The 18,711-nt window shown below is 37.6% G+C and overlaps 1 protein-coding gene across 1 annotated transcript; it reads right to left on the bottom strand.

Moving 5' to 3' along the window:
- Nucleotides 1-3,254: 3,254 nt before the first annotated feature.
- LOC129950432 (uncharacterized) lies at nt 3,255-8,456 on the bottom strand. The gene has a single exon (XM_056062374.1). It carries the CDS (start codon nt 8,454-8,456, stop codon nt 3,255-3,257), a length of 5,202 nt encoding a protein of 1,733 aa, XP_055918349.1.
- Nucleotides 8,457-18,711: the final 10,255 nt, after the last annotated feature.

Genomic DNA, 18,711 nt, shown 5'->3' with positions numbered 1-18,711 from the left:
ATTTTCTGAATGGCTGTGATGTCTCCTTTATAGCGGTCTAGGGTCTCCGCTAATTCTTCGGCCGCAAGTGGTCTGTTAAGGGACCTAACATTCCACGTGCATATCCGAAGTTCGTTGTCCTTTATTCGTTTGCGTTGGTTGTCAACAGTAAATCCTTGTTACTGCTTCGCAACTATGAAGGCTTTTACGTGGCCAGGAAGTCACCCCGGCGGTATACGCCCAACCTGGAGGGCCAGATCCTTAGTATAACTCCAAGGATGGGGAGCCGGATAAAACCGCTCCTTATAGGCCTGGGCTCCAAATAAGTCGAAGAAGCCCTATGAGGTGATCACTAAGTAGTTCAACCTTACTGGAACTGTAGACTGTTGATTCCATCTCAGGAATTCTTCCGCTGCCGTGGAAACACCTGTCCCCTCAACAACTTTCCAGTGGAACCCAATCTTCAGTTGAGGTACTATCCACCCGCTGTTCACTACGGGGAGGTTTTGAGAAAAACCTGTGGAAGCTTGTCTCCTCTTGAATGTACATGTCTACCATTTGAACATCAGTTGCAGTTGTTTAAATTCAATATTTTTTAAAAAATCCAAACAAACAAAAATTGCAATTTTAATAATCAAATATTGTTCAGGCAATATAAGAGTTCGTTAAAAAAAAATATTGAAATCGGCTCATAAGTTTCTGAGAAAATTAAAAACAAAATAACGGTTCTATGAGCCGTACCTATCCGGAGCAATACAAAGATATGTTTTTCTTACTAAAAGAAGCCAAGTTAAAAAAATTAAATTTTACATACAAATACAATTCAGCAACAGCTGTTCTTCTCCACACTTTGCTACGTGCATCTGGTGAAAATTGACATAACCTAGACTTATCAGTGAAGAGAACAATACCCTAGTCGGCTTCGGTTTAATCTTGATTTTATAGTCAGATTGACAGAGTAGCCTATGTTTCTGACTCATAGTTGAATTTATTAATCAATATTTTTTTAAACATTTCCCTATTTTTAATTTTTTTGTTTAAAATACCAGAATCACTTTATCGTTTCTATTAAACTTCCTTAAAGAAAAGACATGCCTTGAAATTCTTAAACATTTAACCAAAAACGAAAACCAAAACTTAGGTAGATTGTAGACATAATAATCCAATTCAACACAACGACACACACTTTTCTTCACTTTGTAATTTTTTGTTCAGTCATAAAGTTAAACAAATGTGTAAATGTAGAAGGTACATATAAGTTGCAAATACTTTTAGCTACTTTTGATACAAAAGTTAGAAGACTTGAACGTAGAAAAAAAAGTTTCTTATTTTTGTATTTAAGAAAATCCATCTGATGTGCGACATACCTAATTTAGATAACCATATTTGTAAGAAACTCCTAGTGCCTTTTTTCTTTTGTTCGACTTTGGATGAAGGTTGGAGGACTTAGCAAAAAAAACTCCTTAATTTATTTATTTATTTCTCTCTTTTTTGTTGTTGTTGAAACTCAGATCTCATCAATTAGAAGGTAGCGTATTTGTTTCTTTTTTTTGTCTAACAACAAAAATTTATTGTGTTTAAGTAAAATATATTAACACAAAGATGATTTATTCGCAAGATGCGAAAAATAATATCAACACAGCACGATATCCTAAAAATTCTCATCAGGGTGTATGGGGCAGGTGGAAGGCTAATACTGAAAGCTTTGAGACAAATAACAGATTACTTTAACTCCACCTTGAAATGTTTAAGTTATTCTTTCAAATTACACACCATCTTCTTTTGAAAGCCAAACTATTTCGAAGCAGTAGTGTGAAGGAGTAAAATGAAGGTCAATCATCTGAAATCTTTTTGACAATGTTTAAACTTAAAATGCTAATATCTCGCTTAATATGCGTCCTAGAGGATCAAAAGTCGGCTCCCAAAGGGCAATTTTTGAACTCCAATATTTCTCGATCTATTCCACCTAGATGGCTGAAATTTCAGCCAAATATCAATGGAGGGTTTTTGAAGGTTTTTGGCAAAGAAGTTTTAGATACTTCCAAATGAAACACAGGGAAAGCTTAATCAATACATGGTTTTCCAATAAAATGTTTTATTTTGAATAGCCCACAATTTGGTTATCTAAAATTTTTTGAGCTATCATCTTTTGACATTCAACAAGTAAAAAATACTCCACTAAAAATGGTTCACTTTTCCAGAATGCATTGAAATTTGTAAAATTCACTACAAAAACGAAAAAAATGTTGTTGTCATGGTTCGAAGTTCGCAAGTTCTTTTTGATATCAAAATAAAACCTCTTATTGGAAGACCCTAAATCATAAACAAAAATGTATTTAATTTTTAATAATTCAACTTTAACCCATTAAGTGAATTCTTATAATTCACATAAGTTTGTACATATCTACTTTTTAAGTTGCGTTGACAAAATTTGTGGAAGATTAAACAAAACTTTGAATAATTTTTGAAAAACGCAGTCCAATTATAAAAACCCAAAAATAACTTCAATCTAGAACAGTATTGTGTTGTACTTTTATTGAATACAATGCAGCAGTGTGCACGATAGTATAATTATAAAAGGATTCAACCCTCGGTCAGCAAATAATTAATCATTTGGGAATAATTCGGCTAGGAAACATCTGCTAAAGTATACCATACAGGATTTTGTTGGAATTTCGTCCTTTAACATCCCTGTAAAATGTTCATTCCAAAAATACAACCATATATGTACATAATGTATATTGTAGGTACATGCATACATATATTTTATATTTATGCAATAAGCGAGAACATCCTTTAACAATTATAAAACTATATGCGACATACAAATACATACTCATAATACACATTGTTTCTTGTGATAATTTTCACAAGCGAAATTAAAATTAAATTAAAGAGACAAGTCCAACTTTATAGGATATTTGATATATATTTAAAGTACTTGCTGCTAATAAAAATACACGTCTGTCTTGTCGTGGCTAGTTCAACGATATCATTTCTTTTTATTTTATTCGACAATCCTTATGTTCAATTTTCGTTAAAATATAAGAGAGACATTCAGCAAAGTTTTAGTGTTGACTATTTAGTTCAATTTAGTATTAATTAAGATTAATTATTTTTTTGATTCATTTTCATTACTTATAGTCTAATACAAATGCATACAATACTTCAAAGATATAAAATTGTGTATAGTAAAATAAATTATAATATAAACATATTATTCGGAGTTCGCAGCTTAAACATCCTGCCCGCCTTGAAGTATCCAAAGGGTATCTTCAATCATCTAGTGGAAGCGGTGCTATCCGATGAATTGACCTTCGAATCACGCCCTTTTTGGTATTGATATCAACAACACGAACCTTCCCATCTGAAGATTGAATCAAATTTGTTATTCGTCCCATTAGCCAGTTTTGTGGAGGTGCATTGTCATCCCCAACGAGAACTAGGCTATTAATTTTGGCATTTTGAGATGAAACAGACCATTTTACTCGTCTTTGTAAGTCTACCAGATATTCCTTCGACCATCGATTCCAAAAATGCTGCTTTATCAACGTCAGCTGTCGCCATCTCTTCAACGCAGACATCTTGTAGTCAGTGACCACTGGTTCGACTATTGCATTTAATGGACCACCAATTAAAAAATGACCAGGAGTAAGGACTTCTTCATCACTCGGGTCATTGGACATCGCATACATTGGACGGGAATTCAATATAGCTTCTATATCAGCCACAACAGTTGACAGTTCTTCAAAGGTAAGGGAAGTTTCCCCGACGGTGCGAACGAGATGTTTTTTGGCTGACTTTACGGCGGCCTCCCATAGCCCACCAAAATGTGGAGTCTTTGGAGGTATATGATGGAACTGAATTCGCTCTGCGGCACACCATTGACTTATTCTTTGTTCCGTTTTCTGGTCAAGAAAACTTCGCCTGAACTCTTCTAACTGGTTACGGGCCCCAACAAAATTCGTTCCATTATCGCAATACAGATCCTTGCATAAACCTCGCCTTGCTACAAATCGTTTAAGTGCTGCAATAAACCCTTCAGTAGTTAAATCTGAGACAACCTCCAGATGGACCGCCTTCACAACGAAACAGACGAAGACGGCTACATAAGATTTTGAAGTTCTTTGCCCTCGCAGCTTGTAAGTCGTTTGGAACGGACCGCAAAAGTCTACACCACTCTTTAAAAATGCTCTTGCAGGCTGCACTCTGTCGGTAGGCAGATTGCCCATAATTTGACCCAACATCTTTGGTCTATATTTGAAACAAGTCCAACAGCTACTAACGACTTTCTTTGCAAGTGTGCGTACATCTAGCACCCAGAACCTCTGCCGCACTATTCCAACTAGAGCTTGGGGATATTTTACAGAATAAGGTATGTCCGCATTCTGCAGACGCCCACCCACTCTAAGGAGTTTAAATGAGTCACCGTCGAGGAAAGGATTGAGATTTTTGACGGGACTCGTAGGGCTAATTATGTCTTCTTTTTTTAATTTATAAATTTCCTCATGGAAGTTCTTTTGTTGAATATTCCAAAGAATTCTGAGCAACGCATTGTCAATCTCATCAGCTCTGATAGGTGAATTATAACGAAGTTCATATTCTTCAAAAACTGTTTTTTCTTCTTTTTGTTCTTTCTCTTCTTTCTTAATTATCATCTTTTTGCGAACTACGATGATCCAGCGAAGTATAAGCGCAAATATTTGACATGTTTTGTCAATGCTTTTAAAACGCAAGTACATATTCTCAAAGTGATCATCTATAATTTTCGCCAAAAGAACTACATTACATTTTCGCATTCCAGGAGTATCTTTTCTTATCATTGACAAATCTTTTTGTTTAGGCCACATATCTTGTGACAATTTAAGGAATTTTGGACCCGAAAACCACATGCTGTCCCTCAACTCACTTGCATAGGCACCCCGAGATACAATGTCTGCAGGATTTTGTTTTGTGTTTACATGCTTCCAAGTAGCTTGGGGCAAATTTGTTTGTATTTTTGATACTCTATTCGCAATAAATACTTCCCAACTCGAAGGATGTGCTGACAACCAACAAAGCACTATTTCGGAATCGGTCCATAAGTAAATATCGTCAACTATATGCGAGAAATTTGGAAGAATCTTTAAAATAATAGAAGCAAGCAATTCCGCTGCACATAATTCTAATCTTGGCAAACTTTGAGTTTTTATAGGCGCTACTCTGGATTTTGCCGTTATCAAGTTGCAAGAAACTACCCCATTTTCGTCAACAGACCTTAAATAAACACAACAGCCATATGCACGTAAAGATGCATCCGAGAATCCATGAATTTGTGTGTTTCTTGACCTCAAGCTTAACACATATCTCGGAACTTTGACCAATTCCAACTCTTTCAAGTGATTTCGAAAAGCTTCCCATTCAGTAAAAATTCGTGCTTGAACTGATTCATCCCAATCAGTCTTTTTTACCCACAAGCTTTGCAACAGAATTTTACCTTTCACAACAACTGGGTTAACTAACCCCAATGGGTCAAATAGAGTAGACAATTCAGATAGAATAATGCGCTTTGTTATTTTCTGGTTTAACTTAATTTCTGGAATCACATACTGGAGCTCGTCTGAAGATGGATTCCATTTGATTCCTAAAGTTTTAATAATGTCTGCATCATTTATTCTAAGTGGTTTCTCTCGTTCTACTTCTGGTACGACATCCAACAAAGTTTTTTCATTCGACCACCACTTACGAAGCTCAAAGCCTGCACTAAGTAAAAGGGTTCTAACTTCTTCATATATACCAAAAATTTCTTCTGGCGAATCTCCCCCACTGATTAGGTCGTCCATATAAAAATCCTCATTCAGAACTTTTGAACCTAATGGAAACATACTTGCACCTTCTTCTGACAATGTCTTTAAACAGCGGATAGCTAAATAAGGCGCCGAAGTTGTTCCATAGGTCACTGTATTTAACTGGTACACCTTTAACGGATCCGTTTGATTAGATCTCCAAAGAATACATTGGTATTTACGATCATTTGGATTCACTACTATTTGGCGGTACATTTTGGAGATGTCAGCTGTAAGTGCGTATTTGTAACAGCGAAAACGTAATATAATTGAGTAAAGATCATCTTGCATTATCGGACCTTTCATTAAAATATCGTTTAAGGATTTACCGGATGAAGTTTTAGCACTACAATCAAAAACTACTCTAAGTTTTGTAGTTGTTGATTCCGGTCTGAGCACGTACTGATGGGGGCAAAAGTACTTCATATTTTTAGTCTCAGCATCACTAACTTCCGACATATGTCCTAGATCCTCATACTCTTTCAAAAAATCTACGTATTGTTCTTTTACAACGATATTCTTCATAAGCCTCCTTTCGAACGACATAAATCTCTTTTTTGCTATTTCAAAGGATTCTCCTAATGCCGATGGATCTTCTTTAAACGGAAAACTCACAACATATCTGCCTTCCCCATTTTTCTCTACTGTATTTTTGAAATGTTCTTCACATTTTTCTTCTTCAGGGTTAAGCAGTTTAGAAGTTATGGGATAGTTTTCTATTTCAAACAACTTTTCAACACGTTCGTGGAGATATTCGTCTTTCGACAACTGCTCCCCTCCTACAAGGCAAACTGTCCTGGCTGATGCATCTGATGAATCATATGATCCCGAAACGACCCATCCAAAAAGGGTCTTTTGAAGAGTAAGCTTCTCTTCCAATTTGATCTGACCAATCGATAAAAGGTCAAAGAAATGGTCTGCGCCTATCAGCATATCAACTTTAGCAGTTTCGTTGAAGTTTGGATCTGCTAGTACAATATTTTTTGGTATTTTCCAACTTTCTACCTCAAATGATTTGCTAGGCTGATGATTAGTAATGTTTTTGATTACAAGAAGCTCTAATTCAGTCTCAAACTCAGAAATCCTGGATCTACAAACCGATTTTGTGGTGTATCGGACATTTGTGAACCCGTTCCCTATTCCACTTATTTGTATATCTGCCTTGGATTTTGATAGTCTAAGTCTTTGCACCATACTTTCAGTTATGAAATTTAATTGCGAGGCCGAGTCTAACAAAACACGCGCAGGTTGAAAATTACCATAACTATCTTTAATTAAGACAACAGCTGTGGCTAGAATAGTTTGATTAGATGACCTGCCAACTAATGAAGCCGAGCTAGACTGGCCCTGGCCTGAGCTATCGTTCGCATTATTGACCGAAAATCTGTGGAGTAGCTTATTATGAGGTAACGAGCAAATGCTGCACTTTGGCTTAGTACAATGTCGCACAGAATGATCCTTTCCCAGACAATTTATACAAAGGATACGCTTTTTAACTTCCAGGAACCTCCTTCCCACTGGCAAGCTATCAAATTCTGGACAAGAATCAATAAAGTGTTGCAAGGACTTACAATATTCACATTGTATGCGCTCCGCGGCTAACGTTGTAGCTTTAAATTTCCTAAACTGCTTTTTTCCACTATTTTGCGAACTTGAATGATCGAATTTCGCCTGACTCTTAGCAGAAGTGCTTGGCTTTGGAATCCTAGCTTCTTTTGCTTCTAAGCTTTTACAACGACGATCTAAAACTTTATTAAATTCATCCCACGTTGGGAGCTTATTATAGTCCATTTCATCCTGCCATTTCGATTGAGTTTCTTCATCCACTCTATCCATAGCTAACGAGATCAAAATCGAGGAAGCTATGTCTTTGTAATTTCCTATTGCAAGCATTGCAGTGAAATGTGTATTAAAACTATCCTCCAAATGACGTAAAGATGAAGCAGATATTTTAGAAAGTTTTGGAAATTCTAACAAACTATTTATGTGCTCTTGAAATAAAAGAGTCTTATTATCAAAGCGGGCCTTTAATCTATCTAGTGCTTTCTGATAATTTGAGCTAACGACATTAAAGTCTCTTACAGCATCCAATGCTGAACCAGAAAGATATCTGAGCAAGTAATTAAACTTTTGCAAAGTGTCAAGGCTTTCGTCTTTGTGAACTAAATTCGTAAATAATCCCATAAAATTAGGATATTCTGAGAATTTACCGGAAAACGTAGGTAGTTTTATTGGTTCTAACTTTGAGCGAGGGCGGGGGTGCTCTGGAAAATATGTTGCATTTAAATGCTCAGCAGCAGTTGTGTTGCCCCTCATGTCCGATAACAATGTCATTATTTTTGTTTTCGCGCAAACATAAATTTCTTCTACCTCTTCACGAAAAGCCTCATTAGTCTTTTCTTCGTCAGGGTTATTAAATCTTTCAATGGACGATTGAACATTCAATATCTGTTTAAAATATGACTCAAGAATCCCTAAACGACATTCTAGTTCGGGTTCTGAAAGCGTACTTCCCTTCTGTATTATAAGGTTCTTCGTTCGACTCAGATTTCCCTTTGATGACGCACGTAATCCTTTCAAGTCAGCCAAAGTCTTCCCTACGCTCTGTTCACTTTGTGATGCCTCATCTTTACTTTGCTTATCGTCAGGCATCGTAGCTATCTAATGCCAACAATTTTCGTTAAATCGAGGATAATCTTTAGCAACAACAAATCTGCACACAACAATTTCCAAATTCGCCAGCAGCAACAACAGCAACTCCAACCGAAGACTTCATAAAAGACCCAACACCACAATAAACTATCTATTAGCAATGGATAATTGCACCAGCAGCAGCAACTCCGACAGTAAGTCCAACAGTAGATTCAAAAAAACCCAAATGCAAGAAATAAGCTATGCAAAATAAATTAGCCTCTCTGAAGATGAAATCAATTTTCTTATCAACGACAACTTATTGTATCCAATTAAGCCTATGCCAAGTTTACTTTTTAAGGAAAATATTCGGTAAATAACTAGCAACAACTATACTTCTAGTTTGTTTACGTTTCCTATCAACATAATTGATAAATGTTGACTTATTAACTCTTCTAGCAACAATGTTTAAATGATTTTTAATTCACCACACTAGATCTTCTAGCAGCAAGTATTTACAAATTTGTTTACCAACAATTTACTTCGCAACAAATTTCTATCAGTAACAACTTTGTATCAGCAACAACGAATAAGTTTCTCAACAAGTTTAATAAGAAATCATATATATAGAATCAAGCTTACTTGTGGTTTCAATCAACTCAATGTTTCAAACGATCCTCGATACAATCCACACTGCAACACCGGGTTAGAGTTCTTTCAGCGTTTGAGTGACGATTTCACACTGCAGACTTGATCAAAGCTATAATCTAATTGCCTGGTTTGATGAAATGTTGGATAACTTTTCTAGGTATGAGTGATAGCTTTTTCTCCATGCGGTTGCAACCTTGCTAAATTTGTATGTCACTGCTCCAAGAAAACGATGACCAAAAAGCTTGATGTACATACATATAGATCGGTGACTCAGAGACTTATATTTCTTCTTCTTTATTCGAATTTATGTACTGCAAATATGAGTAAAGAAATTAAGAACTTTTAGAGTTTACCACGATCGTTTTCCTTCCAACTTTTGTAGGGCAAATTCTGATTAATTGCCAGAATCCACTTATTGCAATTTTTAAACTTTAATTTTATAAATTTACAATAAAATTTAGATTGATTTATATTGGAAATACTATATATTCCCGGGTTTCGGCACCAATGTTTCTTGTGATAATTTTCACAAGCGAAATTAAAATTAAATTAAAGAGACAAGTCCAACTTTATAGGATATTTGATATATATTTAAAGTACTTGCTGCTAATAAAAATACACGTCTGTCTTGTCGTGGCTAGTTCAACGATATCATTTCTTTTTATTTTATTCGACAATCCTTATGTTCAATTTTCGTTAAAATATAAGAGAGACATTCAGCAAAGTTTTAGTGTTGACTATTTAGTTCAATTTAGTATTAATTAAGATTAATTATTTTTTTGATTCATTTTCATTACTTATAGTCTAATACAAATGCATACAATACTTCAAAGATATAAAATTGTGTATAGTAAAATAAATTATAATATAAACATATTATTCGGAGTTCGCAGCTTAAACACACATCTATAGACATATTTATATCTATGTTATGTATGTGTATGTAGAAAAAAGACAATGGATCTCGTGAAACCATGTTTATAATTTCAATTTTCCAGCTCTTTATGGTCGAAATATTCTAAACTTCAACCCAGTTTCAGGCCACTGCGTATCTATAGGATATATGTGATACAGTATACTGCTACTATGAACCTCCATAGAGTTGTAGTCATAAAATTAAGTCACTTAAATTAAAGTTTTGATGTTCTAATGGTAGACATGCGCATTCAAGAGGACACAAGCGTCCACAGGTTTTTCTCAAAACCAACCTCTGTCTATCAACTCTTACTCCCACCTCCCCGTGGTGAACATCGGGTGCCTAGTACCTCAACTGGAGAGTGGGTTACAACCCCAGCGGAAAGTTGTTGGGGCAGCAAACGAGAGAGGTGGGGAGAGGTGTTTTCACTAAGGCACCTCTCCTTATTAAGACGGCAGCGGAGGAATTCCCGAGATGGAATCAACGGTGGAGTCTACAGTTCCAGTAAGGTTGAACTACTTAGTGAACACCTTATAGGGCTTCTTCGACTTATTCGGAGCCCAGGCCTATAAGGAGCGGTTTTATCCGGCTTCCTATCCTTGGAGTTATACTTAGGATCTGGCCCTCCAGGTTGGGGGTTGTGCCGTCGGGGTGACTTCTTGGCCACGTAAAAGCTTTCATAGTTGCGAAGCACCAACAAGCCTCGGATAAGGACGGATTTACTGTTGACAACCAACGGAAACGAATAAAGGACAACGAACTTCGGTTATGCACGTGGAATGTTAGATTCCTTAACAGACCTCGTGCGGCCGAAGAATTAGCGGAGGCCCTAGACCGCTATAAAGTAGACATCACCGCCATCCAGGAAATATGATGGGATGGACCGGGCAAAAAGAAGATGAAAAACTGCGATATTTACTATGGTGACTGCTACCACGAAAAACAACAGCGCTTATTTGGATGCGGCTTTGTCATTGGAGCCAGACTTAGGCAAGAAGTCTTAAGCTATAAGTGATGCCTCATGACCATCCGCATCAACGCTTAATTCGGCAACATTAGCCTGATATGCTCGCACGCCCCCACAGAAGAGAAGAATGACAACACCAAATATATGTTCTTCGAGCTCTCAGACAAAACATATGAGCAGTGTCCTAGCTACGATATTAAAATTATTCTGGGCGATTTTAATGCCCAGCTAGGAAGGGAGGACATCTTTGGTAGAATAATCGGGAAGAATAGCCTGCACGACCACACTTCCGACAACGGATTCAGGCTCATAAATTTCGCTGCGTGGCGAAACTTCATGGTTGCCAGTACGCATTTTAAACACCTCAACATCCACAAAGGAACTTGCAGTTCTCCAGATCAATATACCGTCAACCAGATTGACCATATTGCGATCGACGCCAGACACGCTTCCAGCATTATGGATGTACTAACTAACTAACTAACTAACGAGGAGCTAACATCGACTCGGAACACTACCTCGTCGTAGCCAAGGTAGCACTTCGGGTTTCCAGATCCAAGGCAAAACAGGGAGCTGCTGGGAGAAGGTACAACGTCGAACGGCTACAATCGCCAGAGATCGCCAAATCCTTTTCCGACCGAGTTACAACTAACCTCTCTAGAAGTTCTCTGCCGCCAACACAATGTATCGAAAACCAATGGCAACATATCCAAGATGCAATCAGAGAAGCCGCCTCTGATGTGCTGGGTTTCAAACAGCCACCAACAAGGAACCACTGGTTTGATGAGGAATGTCGGCAGGCAAATGCAGCCAAACAACGGTCGAAGATGTTGAGAGGTTTAAAAGCAGGAATGAAGTTCGAAAGTTTTATGAACAGGTGAAACGAAATCCAAAGTTACATAAACGTAGAACCGAAGGCTGCAAAGACGAAAGTGGAAACATCACAGTAGAACCGCAGTCAATGCTGAGGATATGGAAGGACCACTTCTGCAGACTGTATAACGGCGACGACGAACTGAATTTCGCTGTCAGGCAGGATGATCCATTCAACATAGACGACGAAAGCCAACAATCCCGTCCTCCCGACTTAGACGAAGTAAAGATTTCCATATCTAAGCTGAAGTCTAGTAAAGCCGCTGGAGCGGATAGTTTGAATGCCGAGCTCTTTAAAGCAGCTGGAGATAAGTTGGTTAGGAGCATGCACCAACTTATCTGTAAGATATGGTCGGAAGAAAGCATGCCCGATGAATGGAACCTCAGTATTGTTTGCCCGATCCTGAAAAAAGGAGACCCTCTAAACTGCACCGACTATAGAGGAATCAGTCTACTCAACATCGCCTATAAAATCTTCTCTGCCGTAATATGTGAACGTCTAAAGCCCATCGTCAACAACCTGATAGGTCCTTATTAGTGTGGTTTTAGACCAGGAATGTCCACAGTCGATCAAATATTCACATTACGGCAGATCCTGGAAAAAACTCAAGAACACCAAATTGACACCCACCATCTTTTCATGGATTTCAAGGGCGCATATGACAGCATCTACAAGGACGAGGTGTATAGAGCCATGTCTAGTTTTGGCATCCCTGCCAAACTCGTCCGTTTGTGCAGGATGATCATGGAGAATTCACGCTGCTCCATAAAGGTTGGAAACAACTTAACAGAACCTTTCAATGTCAAAGAAGTTTTAAACAAGGTGATGCGCTGTCATGTGATTTTTTTAACATCGTACTTGAAAGAATAATGCAAAGCTCACACGTCAACACTAGAGGCACTATCTTTCAAAAGTCTATCCAATTACTAGCATATGCTGATGACATTAACATAAGTGCAAGAATTCAGCGTGATGTCAATGGGGCTTTTGTGAGTATTGAAGCAGAGGTGTCAAAAATATGATGGGCGGTTAATGAGGGCAAAACAAAGTACGTGCTGTCGTTAAGAAAGTACATACAACACCGACATCTTGGTCAAAACGTCACAATCGAAAGACGTAACTTTGACGTAGTCAAGGACTTCGTATTCCTAGGCTCCGCTGTGAACGCAGAAAACAACACCAGCGTTGAGATCAAACACAGAATAACTCTTGCTAACCGCTGTTGCTTTGTACTATGAAAGCAATTGAGTGGTAAAGTCCTCTCTCCAGGGACCAAAGTGTTGCTATATAAGACCCTTATCATCCCCGTCCTGCTATACGGTGAAGAAGCATGGACTATGACAAAAGCGGATGAAAGCACCTTTTGTCGTTTCGAGAGAAAAGTTCTTCGTGTGATCTACGGTCCCGTATGCATCGAAGGGGAGTGGAGGAGAAGATAAAACGACGAACTGTACGGGCTGTACAGCGACGTAGACTTAGCCAGAAGGGTAGAAGTCTAACGACTAAGATAGCTGGGTCACGTAGAGCGCATGGAAACCAATGCTCCGGCCTGAAAATCTTCCAATCCATACCCACAGGACAGCGAAGTAGAGGAAGACCGCGGATCAGGTGGTGCGCACAAGCGGAAAGTGACCTCACCCAACTTGGAGCGCGAAACCGGAGACATCTAGCTAGAGACCGAGCTTAAAGCTTTTTGACCATTTCAAGTGTCGTCTTTTCACCTTATCATTATTTTAAAACACTATGTTTTAGTGAAATAGCCTTTTTTCGATTACTCAAAGGTTAAACTAATAGTACCCGCAGCGTCGTCAGAATTAGCGCGTAGGACTGTCATGCCAAAGTTCTTGGGTTCAATTCTGTCTATGGAATCTTAAGTACTGCCTGGGTATTGCCTTTACGAGGAATTGACAAATTCTCCAAGAGTAATTCTTGTCATGAAAAGCGCTTTCTCAAACAAGCCCTTAGGATTCAGCTTAAAACTGGATATCCCCTCTATCCCTGACAACAGATCACCTGCACAGAAATGGTTGAAAATTGTACGTTACTAGGCCCAAGGATTATTGAGAGATTCGTTCATTAGCCGTACTATGAGAATGTTGACTGCTTTTCTAACCTCTATTTTTCCCAGTCATTGCAATATTAAGGAATTCAAAACCAAAGTGCACCTAACCCTCTTTTCACCCTACACACCTTTCGTGATGTCCGAACTTTGGCATAAAAATTGTACTAAAGACCAAATTTGATTTGAAATAATTTGTTTTTGTTTTGGGGCCTAATTACATGACCACAGCTGTATATCAATGTATGCACAACATTTAAGCTATTACGTTTTTGTATTGGATTTTGTTTGGGACACATCGGGTCAACTCCCTGCGGATTTTTGGATTGCATGACATGATGAGGTGTAAATTGGGGTAAAGCGGACATGACAGTGAAGGTGGTGGTGATGGTGATGGTGATGGTGGAGAGTGTTAATGCCAGAAAATTGAATTTATTGATATAATTCATATTATAATTTGTTTCGAAGCGAAAACAGAGAAATTTCAAAAATAATGTACATATGTACCATAGTTGTAGAGTGGATACCTCATGAGTGGCGTGTTTCAATATACTCGTACTGTTGGTGGTACGCTGCTGGTAGATACTGGTGGGGCTTCGACACAACAGGTACCACCTACATATCTGTTCGTATCGTATCCCGTTGTTGTCGGTAATATTCATTTATTCAAGATTCACTATACTCGTTCGTATGGTTACGGAACAGTTGGGATGGCAGGCAGTCAGGCAGGCAGGCATAATCGACATCTATTGGCAGGAAAGCGCAATCATTGTGCTGATTTGACATTTAATTGCGTATTCAGGTCGATGTGCTGTTGAAATGGTTGACAAGTGAGCACTCGTAAACAGTGTTTCTGACCTTTGACAGCAGGAATTGTAACTCTGTGTCGACGGGATTGTCTATTTTGTGTAGTTGTTGCTCTTAGTGCCCGTTGTCTCTATAACTGGTCTTGTTTCTGGTCCTGGTTTCGGTTCAATTCTGTGACTCTGTCTCTCAAATATATTATATAAACGTATATGTTAGTGTGTCTGGTTATATTCAACACAATGTGCTGGAAATAAAAATTATCATGATTTGCGAGTTTATGTTATTGAATGTGATGCGATGCGGAATTACTCTCGGAACTTGTTAAGCGGAATCTGATGATGTTGCTCCTCGCTTGTTGATGATGATAAAAGTATACGAATTATCATAATTGGGACGGACGTTGTTGAATGGATACTATACATATATATGTATGTTCTTTCATATAAAAGCTTCGTTGAGTAATTTAGATCCGCTTTATTTATTAAAAAACGAGCAAAAGGTGAAAAAATAATAGTAAGGACGTATTTAAAATTTTAATACTTATTTAATTAATTTTTTTAGGAAACTTGTGTACAACTTAGTCATGCGGATAATAAAAGTTTCCACACGTTTTATGAAAAATTTCGTTGTCCTGTGTCATGATAAAGGGTGATTTTTTTGAGGTTAGGATTTTCATGCATTAGTATTTGACAGATCACGCGGGATTTCAGACATGGTGTCAAAGAGAAAGATGCTCAGTATGCTTTGACATTTCATCATGAATAGACTTACTAACGAGCAACGCTTGCAAATCATTGAATTTTATTACCAAAATCAGTGTTCGGTTCGAAATGTGTTTCGCGCTTTACGTCCGATTTATGGTCTACATAATCGACCAAGTGAGCAAACAATTAATGCGATTGTGACCAAGTTTCGCACTCAGTTTACTTTATTGGACATTAAACCAACCACACGAATGCGTACAGTGTGTACAGAAGAGAATATTGCGTCTGTTTCTGAGAGTGTTGCTGAAGACCGTGAAATGTCGATTCGTCGCCGTTCGCAGCAATTGGGTTTGTGTTATTCGACCACATGGAAGATTTTACGCAAAGATCTTGGTGTAAAACCGTATAAAATACAGCTCGTGCAAGAACTGAACTAGAAAAGTTGGCAGAAAATCCGCTTTTTTATCGACAAATTTTGTTCAGCGATGAGGCTCATTTCTGGTTGAATGGCTACGTAAATAAGCAAAATTGCCCCATTTGGAGTGAAGAGCAACCAGAAGCCGTTCAAGAACTGCCCATGCATCCCGAAAAATGCACTGTTTGGTGTGGTTTGTACGCTGGTGGAATCATTGGACCGTATTTTTTCAAAGATGCTGTTGGACCGGTAAGTTGGCCACCAAGATCATGTGATTTGACGCCTTTAGACTATTTTTTGTGGGGCTACGTCAAGTCTAAAGTCTACACAAATAAGCCAGCAACTATTCCAGCTTTGGAAGACAACATTTCCGAAGAAATTCGGGCTATTCCGGCCGAAATGCTCGAAAAAGTTACCCAAAATTGTACTTTCCGAATGGACCACCTAAGACGCAGCCGCGGTCAACATTTAAATGAAATTATCTTCAAAAAGTAAATGTCATGGACCAATCTAACGTTTCAAATAAAGAATCGATGAGATTTTGCAAATTTTATGCGTTTTTTTTTTAAAAAGTTCTCAAGCACTTAAAAAATCACCGTTTAGTATTATGTGGACAAAATTAAAAAGGGCGTACTTCCACAATTCTCTTAAGTTAAGATAAACCTAATCTCATTAGAAAAGCTTCTAATTCCACCCAAATCCCTAAATAAGATTAGACATGATACTAGATTAGAATCAAGCCGAATGACTTTTAATCGAGTGATCAAACATACAAGACATCTGAAGCTCCTTCAGCACAGTTATGAAAGTTAGATAGTTTATCATCTGTGGAACTAGCGTGAGCCATACCGGCTCATATTTGCAAGTAACCACATGGCGAGGAGGACTGATGGTATAGCATCTTATCAAACTGTTTAAAAAATACATGTTTTCAGATAAAAATAAGTTCAACCTGGATGAACCGGATGGGTGTACTTATTACTATCATGATCTAAGAAAAGAAGAGGTGTTTCAAGATTGACATTAAAGCCGGGAAAGAGGAGTTATGATATAAGGTGCCATATCATTTTATTATTTAGTTTCTGTAAACTGTAAAATGACAGCAATCTATTACAAAACTATTTTGGATACAGTTTTACCATCAAGACAATGCACTGATTTTTGCAGCTGGTATAGTAAAAACGTGGCTGCAAATCCAAAATATACAGCAGCTAATTGTATCGTTATCGCTATCGTTTAGCTGGTTTAGAGCATACAGGTTTTTTAGAGCATCCGGGTTTTAAAAATGAAACTCTTCAAGCAGGCTTTAGCTCAGGTTATACCACGGTTGACCACATTTGTACCCTTAAAAGTATCGCAGAAACATTCCTGAATAAACACAAGAAGCTATATACGTTTTTCGTTTATTTTATATTTGACTTTATTTAATATGAAAGACATGCGCTTATCTACAAGCTGTATAGTAACGGAATATCATGGAAGTTGGGGAGAGTTATTCAGAATCTATATGCAAATACAATTGCTAAGGTATTGAATGGAGAAGAATTGTTGAGAGGGTTTAAAACACATTCCGGAGTCAGACAGGGATGTACATTGGGTCTGAGTCTGTTCGCCTTGTTTATTGAAAATCTTACAGACCTCTTATCAAGTGGCATAGACTTCGCAAAAGCATTAATGAAATCATTGTTGTTTGCGGACGACATTGTTCTTTTGGCAGCATCACCTGAATCATTGCAGTTAATGATAAACCGACTATTCAAAATTGTCAGCTTTAGAGTTTGATGTTTAATCTTAATAAGTCAAAAATGTTGATTTTTAAACGAGGAGGAGGCTGCAATTCGGCGAAAGAAAAATGGTTCTATAATGGAGGATCATTGAAATTGTCACGGAATTGAAATTCCCTGGAGTTCACTTAACGAAAAATTTGAGCATGGAACTTCATCTAAATGAGAAACTAGTTAAGGCTAAAGGTGCAATTATTGCATCTTGGCAAAGATGATTTTCTAACAAAAGTATAGCACTTAGCAGCAAGTTCAAGATATTTGAAGCGGTATCTGAGTCTGAGGCACAAACTTGGGGAACGAATCAATACGAAACAGTTCCGAAACTTCTCCGATACTTTAGACTGCCATCAAATACACCCAACTATGTTATTATGTTAGAATCATGATTATCACCTATGTTCATACGAACCCTAAAAATACAAGTCGAGTTATGAAGATGAGCAATAATAGGCTTCCGAAGAAAGCAGCGCTTCAAGTAATACGAACCAAAACAAGTTGGAGTGCTGATTGGATAAATTTGGCAAGAGAATATGGAATGGAACTTAACCTTTTGTGTTAAAATCAGGATGTTTTAAAAGCTTCTTTAGACCAGCTCATTTCCGCAGTGGACATAAAACAACGAGAGAAATACTTGTATGATCAAAACTTGGAATAGAGGAATTATTTTAGGGACGATAATAGCATTGTCGAAATTTCAAAGACGGTTAAATTGAGAGGTGAAGTTATGGAGCTGAATTTTATTCTCATAGAGATGACTTACCAATTATATGCTCATAGTGAAATTTAAAGGAAAGGGCAGATGTTTAACACATTTTGGAAGATGTCGAGTTCTTAAAGAAATAAGAAGGAATACCTTTGGGAGCGAAATACTGACGCAAAATGAAGTTATACTCTTGCTTAACAATATGGAAGTTAAAAAATTATATCAATTCTTCAGGTTAGCTCTTCTCTATAGAAATAGAATTATAAATGAAACTTTTTAATTATATTATTGAGCTGTTATTTTTTTATGATTTGTCAACTAGACAGTTGGCTGACACGTAAAGTTTATGAAGGTGGGAAGCAGTACAGAAGTAAATATCAGCTAATTAAAGGTATA

Source organism: Eupeodes corollae, chromosome 3 (assembly GCF_945859685.1).
Source record: "Eupeodes corollae chromosome 3, idEupCoro1.1, whole genome shotgun sequence".
Lineage (NCBI taxonomy): Eukaryota > Metazoa > Arthropoda > Insecta > Diptera > Syrphidae > Eupeodes > Eupeodes corollae.
This window is presented reverse-complemented; position numbering and strand designations above follow the sequence as displayed.

Excerpts from the sequence above, each read along its gene's own strand:
- LOC129950432 (XM_056062374.1), bottom strand. The coding sequence starts at position 8,456 with ATGCCTGACGATAAGCAAAGTAAAGATGAGGCATCACAAAGTGAACAG.